Source organism: Phocoena sinus, chromosome 12 (assembly GCF_008692025.1).
Source record: "Phocoena sinus isolate mPhoSin1 chromosome 12, mPhoSin1.pri, whole genome shotgun sequence".
Classification (NCBI taxonomy): domain Eukaryota; kingdom Metazoa; phylum Chordata; class Mammalia; order Artiodactyla; family Phocoenidae; genus Phocoena; species Phocoena sinus.
In genome coordinates, this window is record NC_045774.1 from 27,343,008 (window position 1) to 27,356,310 (window position 13,303).

General features: G+C 39.8%; 2 protein-coding genes across 9 annotated transcripts in view; one reads left to right on the forward strand and one right to left on the reverse strand.

The window, feature by feature from the left end:
• Window positions 1-13,303, forward strand: part of MTFR2 (mitochondrial fission regulator 2) — a 162,716-nt gene that overhangs the window by 68,976 nt on the left and 80,437 nt on the right. The window lies entirely within an intron of this gene.
• PDE7B (phosphodiesterase 7B) overlaps window positions 1-13,303 on the reverse strand; it is a 337,812-nt gene that overhangs the window by 18,935 nt on the left and 305,574 nt on the right. For all 6 annotated transcript variants that reach the window (XR_004352568.1, XM_032651581.1, XM_032651579.1 and 3 more), the window contains one exon: window positions 2,622-2,713. Coding sequence is in view for 5 of the 6 variants with exons in the window: in XM_032651581.1 (XP_032507472.1) it covers window positions 2,622-2,713 (92 nt within the window). In the remaining variant the exon portion in view is untranslated. The remainder of the gene's footprint in view (window positions 1-2,621; window positions 2,714-13,303) is intronic.

The window sequence follows — 13,303 nt, forward strand, 5'->3', positions numbered from 1 at the left end:
AACAGGATACAAAGTATGTAAGACATGATCTCTATGGTCATAGAGAAGAATTTGGAAAGACATATAATAGGGGAATTATGAATGATTTTCACTTAAAAAATAGTTTTCAATATTGTATGAATTCTTTTAAAATATGAATTAAATTTATAACCAGGAAACATAACTATTTTAGTTAGGTGAAATGTTTCATGAACCAGGTTAAAAGGCAAACTAAAAGCTTCAAATAATATTTACAACATATAACAAATGGTTACTGTAGTTAAAATACAAAAACTTCTTACAAATGAATAACAACACTCATAAGAAAATAAGAAAAGAACAAATGCAAAATTTTGTTCTCTAAAGAAATAACAGTGGCCAGTAAATGCATGAAAAATTTTTAGTTTCATTTGTTATCAATGAATCTCTCTCTCTCTCTCCTTCTCTTTCTTTCTCTCTCTCTCTCTGTCAAATCTGCAAATATTTTAAAAAGGTAATGGAGATAAAACTCAATTTTGGTGATGGTACATTGGTAGATTTTCTCATAATCTACCAGTGGGAATACAGGTGGATGCAGCTTTTTGTAAAAGCAATTTGATAGTATACAACAAGAACCTTAAAAATTCACACCTTTCTTTCTGATCAATAACTCCTAACCACAAACAGTTTCTGAGAAAATAGAATATCGTAGTTTGGGATAAAAATATATGTTTAAGGATGCTTGTTAAGCATTATTTGTAATGACATAAATTTGGAAATCATCTAAATTCCCAACAATAGGCAATAGTCAATACAATTTGATGCAATGGAATGCAGTACTTTATTTTAGCAGCAGGTTTAATGATATGGAAAAAGACCTTTACAGTAAGTGAAAAATAGCAGGACATACACTGTATGAGATAACTTCCCCATTTCTTTAAAATATAGTTGTACTGAAAAAAAGACTAAAAGGAAACAAACCAGCCAGGTTAACATTTGCTATTCCTGGACTGCCGGATTACCAGTAATCTCATTTTTCTTCTTCCTGTTAGGTTGAATCATATGAAACTGCCAATATTCTACTGTTCTGGGCTCTCAAAAACAGCAACTTCATATGGTGCAAACTAATACTTTTCTGGTTTTTTCCTTAGTGTGTATGATTAACCTGTCTTTCAGAATCAGAAAAATGATTTGAAGGCATTTACATGAGGATAGGATACTCACTATGAGTAGGATGACCGTAAATTTCATTATAAAGTCCTTTCACGTATATTATTGCATACAGTTTTTCTTCTAGCAAAAGCAATTTATAACACTATGTTCCACAAAACATATAAAAATATAGTATTTTTATTTGGAATCCATAGGGATGAGTAGAAGTATCTTAGGAAATGAATATTAATTGAGCAACGAGCAGGATTAAGGAGGGCGTTACAGGGACAAATCTGGTCCCAGGTTCCTCCTCCCTTTTTCCTGTTGTTTTATTCCTTCCTGTCTCCTTCTTCCTTCCCTTCTTCTCTCTTTCTTTGGCTTCCTTACCATTCACCTCTTCCTTCCTCCTCCTTCTTACTTGATTTTTTGCTCTAGTTTTTAGTTCTTTTTGCACTTAATTCTTTCGATCTTTGCAATGTATTGTTTCAGTAAGAGGCACGGGTTTTTATTCCATGTGTGAGGATTGGTTTTATTTGGTTTTGGGGGTAAAATTTTATCAGAATTGAAGTTCCTTCCACAAATTCCACTTTCTTCTGGGTGCTAGGGAACAGCCTGAGATAGAATCAGCGTGCCAGGGGTAAACGTGCGAGCCCAGAGCATCCTGCCTGCTTTACCGAGAGACCCCACGTGGTCCTTGACCTTAAGTTGTGTGCCCTTCAGAAAGATGGTACAGGGATCTATTTACTTTTTCCCTCCTAGCTACCCTGGGTTCTGTGCATTTGAATTAAACAGATAGGAATTAGCGGTGACCTTGGAAGACACTGCAGCAGCTAAATTAAGGCCAATATGGTACAGCAGCTAAACTGAGGCCAGGTGGAAATGAGGCCATGGTCTTGGATTTAGTAGGACTCGACCTAAATACCCAGGCTAACGAACAGTGGACCAGGAAACTAGTATTTCCCTTTCTGTTTAAAATGCAAGAGACATAGGTAAATTCCTGGTGAAAAAAATTGCTGGGGCCAATTCAGTTACTTAACAAAAGACATTTTAGAAAAGAATTCCTGACTTCTCCTTTTGCTAAGACTGGCAATAACAAAACACGCTTTATTGAACTAGGCTTCAATCTAGCTTGGGAACTCCTGTGTTCCTTCTTGATAAATATTTATTATTTGGATCTACACAGGAGGACAATTTTGCTAACATAAAAGACAGGAATTTGGCAAAGCACAGCGTTGATGCTGAAGAGTGTGAAAGCTGAGAGCTGTTTATTATCTCTTTTCCTGACGTTAGGTCCTACACTCTCCAGGCCCTTTCAGAGTTCACAGAGGGATTCTGGTTTCTGGGTTGCTGTAACTGACACTGCATCTCCTCTGATAGGCAACCAAGGCAGCACGGGCCGGAAGCACAGCGGGCTGGCTCCCTGCCATTAACCCTGGCGGTCTCAAGCCCAAGAGAAAGTGGCTTATCTCTAATGTGTGGACATCGGTATGTTTCATCTCTACGCCACTTACGTCATTTCCTTTGGCAAGTGAGCCAGAAGTCTTGATTCTCGAAGCATGCCGATCGTAGATCGCCAGTGGTGATTCTCCAGCACAGACATATTCTAGAAGGAAAGAAAATTAAAACTATAAATGGGGGAGAAGCCAGATACCGATCTCTCTCACTGAACACAGCTCCGTGGAGGCCAGTATTTTCCCTCTGGCCAGTTGGTACCTGATGACATAGAGGCAGAGCAGAAATACAAAATAAAACAACCGCAGGCCTATTCTCAAGGCTATAATAATAGTGTGTGTGTGGGTCAAGGCCCCGCTGACCTTCCACCAGAGGGCTGAATGCGGGTCTATTTCTAGCAGCCGCAGTCCTGTCTCTGTCTGGTTTTGAAAGCTTATTCAGGTAACAGTGTAGAAGAAAGAAAGTGAGGCAGTAAAAGTAGGTAGTAATGGATACCGTAGGGCTATGTGCATAATATAATCCAAAATCACACTACTCGACAGAACAGAGGCAGGCCTCACAACCTCTGGTGTGATATGTGCCCCAGTCAATGCAGTCTTGTTTTGGTGGCTTTGTGGTGATTTATTATTGTGGACACTAAAGTCTGAGAACTACTGTCAATAATCTTCGTGATCAGTATATCGGCACTTAGCCCATTAGGTCTGGGTTTGAATCTACAGTTGCTTCCTTGTTCAACTGTCTTGATATTTCTTCCTTTGTGGAAACCTCTACTACATCCAATCTCTCCTTTGACCTTAAGTATGCTGCCTGTCTGAACATTAGCTAACCATTTAAATAATGAATATTTCTTACAACCTATTGTGTTTTGTTCTATATTAGCAAACATTATGGCCTTACCACTGACTTCATTTACAGAGAATAGAACTCTTCTAGTCCCCAAGAAATCTTTTCCCTTTATTTTCTTATTTATTTATTCACTCTCCATTTTGTTTCAAGAGGTGTTATAAACTTACAAAAAATACGGGAAGATAGCATTTATTAAAAGTGAGGCTAAATTGTCAAGGCATGGAAGCAGCCTAAGTTTCCATCGACAGATGAATGGACAAAGAAGATGTGGTGTATATACGTACATATATATGTGGTGTATACACACACACACACACACACACACACACAATGGAATACTACTCAGCCACAGAAAATAATGAAATTGTGCCATTTTCAGCAACATGGATGGACTTGGAGGGCATTATGCTAAGTGAAATTAGTCAGACAGAGAAAGACAAGGACAGAGATATCACTTTTATGTGGAATCTAAAAAAAAATACAACAAACGTGAATAAAACGAAAAAGAAACAGACTCACAGATGTAGAGAATAAACTAGTGGTTACCAATGGGGAGAGGGAAGCAGGGAGGGGAAATGTAAGGGAAAGGGATTAAGAGGTACAAACTGTTATGTCTAAAATAAGCTACAAGATATATTGTACAGCACAGGGAATATAGCCAATATTTAGTAATTGGCTATACTGGAGTATAACCTTTAAAAACTGTGAATCACTATAGTGTACACCTGTAACATACAATATTGTATATCAACTATACTTAAGTTGAAAAAAGTAGGGGGCAATTGTGGGATTCTGCTTATATGAGGTACCTGAAATAGTCAGATTCAGATTCATGTAGACAGAAACAATGGAAGTTCCCAGGGGAGCTGAGTGAATAGGGAGTTATTGGGTTGGCCAAAAGGTTTGTTCGGGTTGTTCCACACCATCTTCCGGACAAACCCGAACGAATATTTTGGCCAACACAACATTGTTTTGTGGGTACAGAGTTTCCGCTTTGCAAGATGAATTCTAGAGCTTGATTGGGGTGATGATTGCACAACAGTGCGAATGTACTTAGTACACTGAATTGTACACTGAAAAAGGGTTAAGATGGTAAATTTTATATTATGTGTATTTTGCCACAATTAAAAAAAAGTGAGGGGGCTTCCCTGGTGGAGCAGTGGTTGAGAGTCCGCGTGCCGATGCAGGGGACACGGGTTCGTGCCCCGGTCCGGAAAGATCCCACATGCCGTGGAGCGGCTGGGCCCGTGAGCCATGGCCACTGAGCCTGTGCGGCCGGAGCCTGTGCTCCGCAACGGGAGAGGCAACAACAGTGAGAGGCCCACGTACCGCAAAAAAATTAAAAAAAAAAAAGTGAGGGGAAAGAAGCAAGGAAAATAATACGGAGACTGATGGAGCCAGGACAGACACTGAAAACTACTCCATCATTATGCAACCCCACTCTTCTTGCCACTATATCTGTGCCATCTGTGTAATGCTCAACTTCTTCAGCAAATGGGAAAAGAGAATCCCCCAGGAGTGACACAAGCTAGGGTCTATTAGGAAAAAAGAAGTTCAAGAAAACTGCAACTATTCTTGGTTCTAAAACCAGGTTATGATTTCTCCCCAGGACTTTGTAGAATGAGTTTCACGAGGTGGAGTCTTATTCCAACTCTCTGTACAGGCTGCTCTATTGCCATTCATTTCTCTTTGCCAAGGAGTCATTATTCCTTACGCACCACTTGACCAGGTTTGAACCTGTGATGAGATTTTGTTACTTTTATCAACCAGTCTATCATCTCCTTTTGGGCATGAGCTACACACAGCAAAAGACAATGTTTATGAGAAATAACATACTAGACTAATTTGTTTTGATTGTAAAGATTTATGAGAGCAGAGAGTGATAGGTTAGTGTGATGTAACAGATGTTCTATCCCTGCTGTGACCTTTAATTCAGTCACTCATGAGCATTCACTTGCAAGACTAATTCAAGTGGATGTGATATGAGTGCCCTCACGTGAGTTTTTCAAGGGGCCGGAAAACTGTAACAAGACTTAATGATAAATGACGCCATATCCCTGTTGAGTGGAACAAAAGCGTCTGGAGAATTGCCTTAAGCACTGTTATTTATGCCAGCCTGACTTAACATCTTCATTAATAATCTTCCTGAAGACAGAATAAACGGATACTTGGGAAATTTGCCGGTGAAACCATATTTGGAGGTTAGCACCAGAAAAATGGGAGGAAATGGAGGGGGCCTGGACGCTGGCACAGAATAAAAGAAAATAGCATACATATTACAAACACAACCTTTCATGGAGCTGTCATTATAAATAAAGTATGTTTTGGCCAGAATTGTGTTGGAGGTAGGGGTACTCCACTGGATGCAGAAGAAGAAAAGAAGAGAAGTTTAGGGAGGGGGGATTAACATTTCTGAAGCACCCACTGTGTGCCAGGCCCTTTACATGATCTCATTGAATTCTCACATAACTGTCTACTGTTTTAATCATTAACTCACAGCAAATGAAACCCCAGGTTTCTCTGACAGGCCACATAGCTTAGTCAGTAACTGAGAAAGGCCTTCAACCCAGGTCTGCCAGGCATCAAGACCTAAGCTTTGCACACCTCCACTTGCTGTCTCCTAAGAATTACCTCTGTTCACCCACATCCAAGCATTCAGAGGCCTGACATTTATAAACTGATGAATGCCTACAGTTATACTTAATTTTTCCCCAAATCATCTATAGTTGCTGCTTTAAAAGTCAATGGTTGATTGTTTTAATTAGATGTTAGTTTCTAACTCCACACTGGAATCTTTGCACATACCTCCAAATTTGGTGTCACTTCAAAAAATCTTGTAGTTTGTGTGTGTTATGAGTTGAGGAGATTTAGATTGTCTTGGGGGAGATTTCCTCCTTCAGCCACTCTCGACCCTCACATCTGACCAGTCTCCGAGTTCTGTTAGTTCTTCCTTCATGGCGTCTCTTATACCCATCCCTTCCTTTCACTGAAGTGACCATATTTTAGTGCTTTATTATCCTTAATTATCCTTCCTTCTATTCATCCTCCCTACAACTTCCAGAATGTGACTTGTTTATTTGACAAAATTTTTTACCATCTCCCTAATCATTGGTTGGAATGTAAACTAATATTTTTTTGAACACCTCCTAATATGCCAGGTGCCATGGCAGGCACTGGGGGTCTAAAGGTGAGTAAGACAAAATTGCAGCCCTCAAGGAGCTCCCCTAAATTCAATATGATTGTGCCATCTGCCTTCTCCCATGCCCTGCTCCAAACTCTACCTTGGTGTCCTATCAGATAAATTAAGCTTAACTCCTTAGCTCGGCATTCAATGCTCCCTAAAAATTGTCCCAACTATCATTCTGCTCCTATATGTTTGAGATAATTGAATACCTTTACCTTTCCTTTCCTACAAAGGTCTTATAGTCCAAATAAATGACACCATATTAATAAAACTATAACTTATTATTGACATTATTAAATTATTAATACATGAAAATGTCCTTTCCTTTTGCCACTTTCATGCCTTTCAAGGTAGTTTATGTTCCTCAAACTCCTCTATGTTTCCTTATCAAACTAAAACCTGTCTTCCAAAGTCCAATTCAAACACTCCATCCACAAAGCCACCTGGAATGAGTCCAGTTAGAGGCGAACTTGCTCTCCTCTGAGTCCTATAGCTCTTTTTCTCGGCATTCCTCAAGTCCTGAGGCCAGTTGGTCTCAGTCCCGTTGATGTGTGTGTCAGTTGTGTATGTACTTCCTGTTCTTCTTACTAGATTATAAACTGTATGTGAGCAGGAACCCTGCCTCGTTCCTTTTGTATCCACTCAACTGTGTGCCTTCCATGGAGAAAGTGCTTTCTATTAATTTGCTAAGTATATAACTGAACAAATTACTTGATTTCATTCGGCAAACATATTGAACACTTACTATGTTCCAGGCACTGTAATATGTGCTTGGAATATATCAGTGAACAAAAGAGACAGAGAACTAGAGGTAGCAGGGATAGAGAGAGATAGATAGTAAACAATAAGCACAAGAAATACTTTGGGAAAAAAAGTATAGCATCCAGAAGACAGCAAATGCATGGAAAGAAGGAAAAGTAGAGCAGAATAATGGGGATTTGAGAGTCTTTGGAGGGGTGGGATGGGGAAGGTAAAGTAGTCAGGGTAAGAGGTGAGATTAGAGCGAAAACTTGAAGGTAGGAGGAAGCTCACCATGCTGATGAGGGAAGACTGTTCCAGAGAAAACAGCTGAAGTAAAGGCCCCCAAAGGGGACCAAACAGCTGTGAGGTCCATGTGCAGCGAGGGAAGAGAAGTATCGGTACAAGGAGTTAGAGAGGTAATTCGATACCAGATCATGTGAGGTCTTCCGGCCATTGTAAGGATTCTGATATTTACTCTGAGAGAAATAAGGATCCACTGCAGAAGTTTGGGAGGAATGAAATTATATGACTTAACCGTAAGTAAGATCACTTTGGTTGCTATGTTGAAAATAGACTTTGGTAGGGGATAAGGGTAGAAATAGGTGTAGAAGGTCGGGGGAGGGCAGTTATCCAGGCAAAAGCTGATAAAGGCTTGGACGAGGAAAGTGGAGGTGGTGAGATGGTTGATTTCTGGATCTGCTAGGATGGCTCAGTGTTTAGAGGAGTCTTATCATTGTCCAGAATAAAGATAACATTTCCCAATCTCCTTTACAGCTAAGTGGAATCATCAGGCTAAATTCTGACCTATTAAATGTAAGCAGAAATGTTGTGTGGGATTTTAAGGAAAGTTGTTTAAAGGGAACTGTTTCATCTGGGAGAGGCTTCTTTTGCTTTATCCCTTCCTTCCTTCTCACTGTCTGGAATGCAGCAGGAATGGCTAGAGCTCCAGCAGCTAGCTGGGCAATGAGGACAAGTGTCATACCCCAGTGATAGCAGATTGAAGAACTGAAAGGATCTTGGGTCACTCATTCTTAATTTTGTGAAGCCACCACGCCTGCCCTGGACTGCCAGTATCCAAACTTCTTTTATAAAGGATAGAAACAAACTTCTACCCTTGTTTAAGTCACTAACACACCAAATTATTTAAAGTTGCTTTATTATCTTCCATATCATCCCAAAAGAGTTGATAAAAAGACCTTTTCAAGGTCTTAATCTAGAATAATGCTTGGTTTTTGCATAAGAATCTTAATAAAGAATTTTATAACTCTAAAAAAGAGTGAGGTGAAATCACCTTAGTAAAGTCTGAAACGCACGCGTGGGCTCACGCGCGTCTGCGCAAGGGCACACGCACACAAACACACACTTCTTATTTCTGAGATCAAACATTGCCATCTACTAGGAAAGACTTTCCTGGTTCTCCAAACAGAACCGACAGCTCCCTCTTCTAGCTCCCCATTCCCAACCCAAGCTTCTATCCTACTGTCCAAAACACCTTATAACAACTTTGTTCACTGGCCTTGCTCCTACATACAAGTAATTTTCACATGTTTTGTTCATTTACTCTTAAAATAGTCTTGAAAATTTATGGTTTCCCTATGCTTTTAAAAATTGATATCTGAAATCCCAAATTTCTATGGTAACAAAAGATGTAATAATGTCTTGCATTTTTGTGAATATCAGTGTTTTAATATAAAATCATTATGTAACTCTTTTATGCATTAAATGTATCTAAGGGAATCAAAATACCAATGGCATTTAATACCTATTAATCACATGTTTAAGAAAACACATGAATAATTTATTTTTTAAGTCAAAAATTTTAAATTGATTTTTTTCCCCTCTAGAACTTACATTTCCATTCTATTTCCCCATAGAATTTTATTTTAATGTAATATATTTTGATGTGTGAAATTCTTTCATCATCACCCTATCATATCTCTCCGAAACAAAAATAAGTATTGATATATAAATTGAATCTTTAACAAATTTACTTAACATCAGGCTCTAAGTAGTAAATATTTTTCCAGCTTGGGTTTACAATGCAATTGCTATTGGTAACTAATTGATGAAAATACACGTATACTGCAAATTTGGAAAACATTATGCTTAAGAATAAAAATGTTTTGGGACTTCCCTGGCGGCGCAGTGGTTAAGAATCTGCCTGCCAATGCAGGAGACACGGGTTCAAGCCCAGGTTTGGGAAGATCCCACATGCCGCAGAGCAACTAAGCCTGTGTGCCACAACTACTGAGCCTGAGCTCTAGAGCCCGCCCACCACAACTACTGAAGCCCGTGTGCCTAGAACCCGTGCTCCACAACAAGAGAAGCCACCGTAATGCACACTGCAACGAACAGTAGTCAGAAATAAATAAATAAATAAAAAGAATAAAAATGTTCTGACAATGCATTTATTCATGAGATGGCTGGGAGCATTATAGTACCTCAGTTATAGGAGATTTCCTTGAATATTTTTAGTTGTTCCTTTGATATTTTTTCACACTGGGGCAATATACAATATTAGTGCAATTGGAGCAAGATGCAATACGCAGAATGGATAAGAGATATGTCTTTCTTTTGTATGGTGGGAACAGGGTAACTGTGAAAGAGGAGTGGAAAGTAGAACTGGCTTGACTGTCCTGCAAGCACATTCCAGGTAGTTCAGTTTGAGGAGCTGAAAATGAATTCTGTTAGCACTATTCATGCCTGTGTACTCCTGGGAAAGTCTTCGCGTATCCTCATGGGCACACATGCCTGGTTTGAAGCTGCTGCCATACATGATTGCCACTGAGAACAAGGAGCATATCTTATTCATCTTTGTGCACCAGTATGTGGCACAGTGCCATCTAAATAAATATTTGTTGAATGGATACTAAGTCATTAACCTCCAAACCCCCAAAGTTCCGTAACTGCATGCAAAAGTTTAAGTAATTGTATAAGTAACAGAGTCCTGTTAATTTTTTGGTCAACAGCTGATAATAGCCAGATTTGGAATCTTCTGCTGTGAAATCCTTAGACTCAGGTAAAAGTCAAAGAGCTTTTACAACTATTATAGCAATGGGCTCTCTCACTATTCGCTCACAGATGACCAGGATCAGGTAAACGACTCCAGAAATAACATATATCAGATAGCATTTGTCAATTGCAAGATAAACAAATAGGAAGATCATTATAAAGAATTTTCCACGATGGTTCTCAGTCTGCATGGTGTACTCTTGATGTAGGGAAGTAATAATGCAATAATTAGCACAAGTACCTACTAAGTGGACAGTACGGGGATATGCTTTCTCGTCTGTGTGCTGCTGTCTCTCAGATTTCCCCTCTGGGTCCCTGTGTGTGCTCACTGTGGCCAATATTCCTCATTTTTCAGTGTTACTCAGGTTCTGTCTTTCTTGCTGCATGGGTCCAAACTGTGCATCCATCCGTCTCTCCATCCATCTATCCATCCACTTACTCATCCAGCAAACGTCGCACCACCCAACGAATATTCACTAAACGCGAGGACTGTGCCAGATGCTGAGGATACAGCAGCGGACGAGGTAGATGCCTAGAAGCTTGCAGGCTATGGGGGATATGGACGTCTAATCAGGAAATGGCAGTTTAGAGAGATAAACGCCGTGATAGGGGAAGTAAGAGAGGGCTGTGAAATCATATAGCAGGGGCGTGGAAGATGGATTTTTAAAGGAAAAGAGGGCTTTCAGGAGGAAGATCTGTCCAAGTTGGGATCAGAAGGATGAGTAAGTTAGAGAGGAGTCCGAGAATGCAGGCAGTACAGAAACTATAGCACTGCCATGGTTACATTTCATTAAAACAGGCGGAAGGAAGAAGAGCACGTATGTGAAGACCTGGAGCGTGAGGGACACTTTATACCTTCCCTCCCTGTTTTATTTATTTTTTAATCATCAGAAATGATCACTTTCAAACATACTACATATTTCACTTATTTTCTGATTCCCCTAGTAGAAAGCAGGGATTTCTATTTGTTTTGTTTATCTTCTGTACTGCCAGCACTTGGCACATATGTCGGCTCTGGGATTCTGAAAGCGGTTCAGACTGGATGATGCATAGAGCCTGGGAGAGTAACGGTGGGAAGTGGAACTGGAAAGCGTAGTGAGGGTCAGATCATAATGAGGCTTGTAAACTGGGTTAAGATATTTGGACTTAACCCTGAGGGCAATGGGATTTTAAGCGGGCATCTAAGTGTCACAGTTGAGTTTCAGGAAACTCATTCTGGCTGCACAGTGGCGGAAGGGTTGGAGACAGGCAAGGCTGAGTGTAGGTGACAGGATGAAAGATGTTGGTGCCCTGCTCTAGGGGAGGATCTGGCATGAGCAGGCTGGGAGGTACTGGTATTTCATAGGCAATGGCCAGATTATCTTTGTCTTTCTTAAGAGGGAGGTGGCTCTGCTCCTACAGACTCACTGGCTTTCACAGCAGCTCAAAGACCAATGTCAGCAAAAGGTAGATTGAAAAAAAGAAGATGCTCATCAGAAATGCTCATGGAGATCTGAACATAGGATGAGATGATATTGCTTTAATAGCCATTTAAATCCCAGCACTGTTTTGGAATCCCACAGTAGGTACAACATCCCTCTACCTTCAGAAGCAGCAGCTCAGCAATCTCACATCATTCCAATGAGAATGTGTTCTAGTGTCACAAACTCTCCATACCTGTAGTTTTATTAATAAGAACAATCTTCACTGTAAAGTTGAGAGAGTAAGCATCCACCTTTGTAGCAACAAAACCTACCAGAATTTATATTGAACAAAATAAAACTCTTCAAATCGCTACTGCAAAACCTTTATTTCCCCTTTTATCTGAATAATCAAGTATTATCCACCCTAAGAAAAAAACAATCTCTTTGTTCTAGAATAACAACACATGTGGCATTTAAGAAACCACCAACACAGGTTTTCAAGTTAAACCGAGAGTCTCTTTGTCAAAGAGAATCTGGCAGAGCAGATCTGCTATCATACAGAGCAGCTTTAAACTGTTGTTGTTTTTTTCTCCTATTTACTGGACACTTTCTTTGATTAAAATACATAGAATGACGTTGATAAACTGAGTCTGGGGTACAACAAGACTCAGAGTCAATTATACCTTTTAAACCAGTGGAGGCAGGAAGAAAAACAACAACAGGAACATAGTCTGTGTTTTCATTTTTAATTGCTCACGAAACCGGGAGGCAAGACTCCAGAAGATAATGAAGTCACTGAGTTCTTCCCTAACAAGCCCAGTGGTCTCCTTGGTAACGCTGCAAGGGCCCCAGCCCAGGAGGTCTCAGAGGAACAGAAGCTCCTTGAGTCCTAAACAAGAGCTTGGCCCTTGAAGAAACTATAGCACTGCCATGTTTCCTGCCTGTTGGAAGATGTCTTTCTCTTGTTTGATCTGCATCTGCCGAAGACACTGCTCTCACAGGGAGCCCGAACACTGATTGCTGTCCACGGAGTGGGCCTGTGTTCAGATCAGGGCCATGGATGTGCCACATGCCAGCTACCTCACTATGAACAGTGGAAACTTTATGAAACAGAAAATCAAATTTGAACCTCCTTTTTACAATTTTCACTCCACTTGCCAAAAACACCTTTCATGAGACAGAAATCATGAGGTTACATATAATCTTTGCAATTGCTTGTTTGAGTAGAGGTTATAGGACCATATGGAAGGAACATGTCTTCTGGCTCTAACTTCATATTTATGGTGCAGAGTCATTAAGAATAAAAAGTGGTTTAAAATGCTGGCCTCTTCTAAGTGCTTGTGATAAGTGACCAAGAAAAATGATTATAAACTTCTGCAAGACAAATAGAGAATGTAATAAATACAATGTTTCATGGAACAACTAATTATTAATTATTTTATTCATTAGGTTGTTCTGTCACTAGTTAATATGTAGTTGGACTCTATCAAAAGGAATTAACTTTTTTATATGGTTTATTACAAGATATTGAATATAGTTCCCTGTGCTATACAGT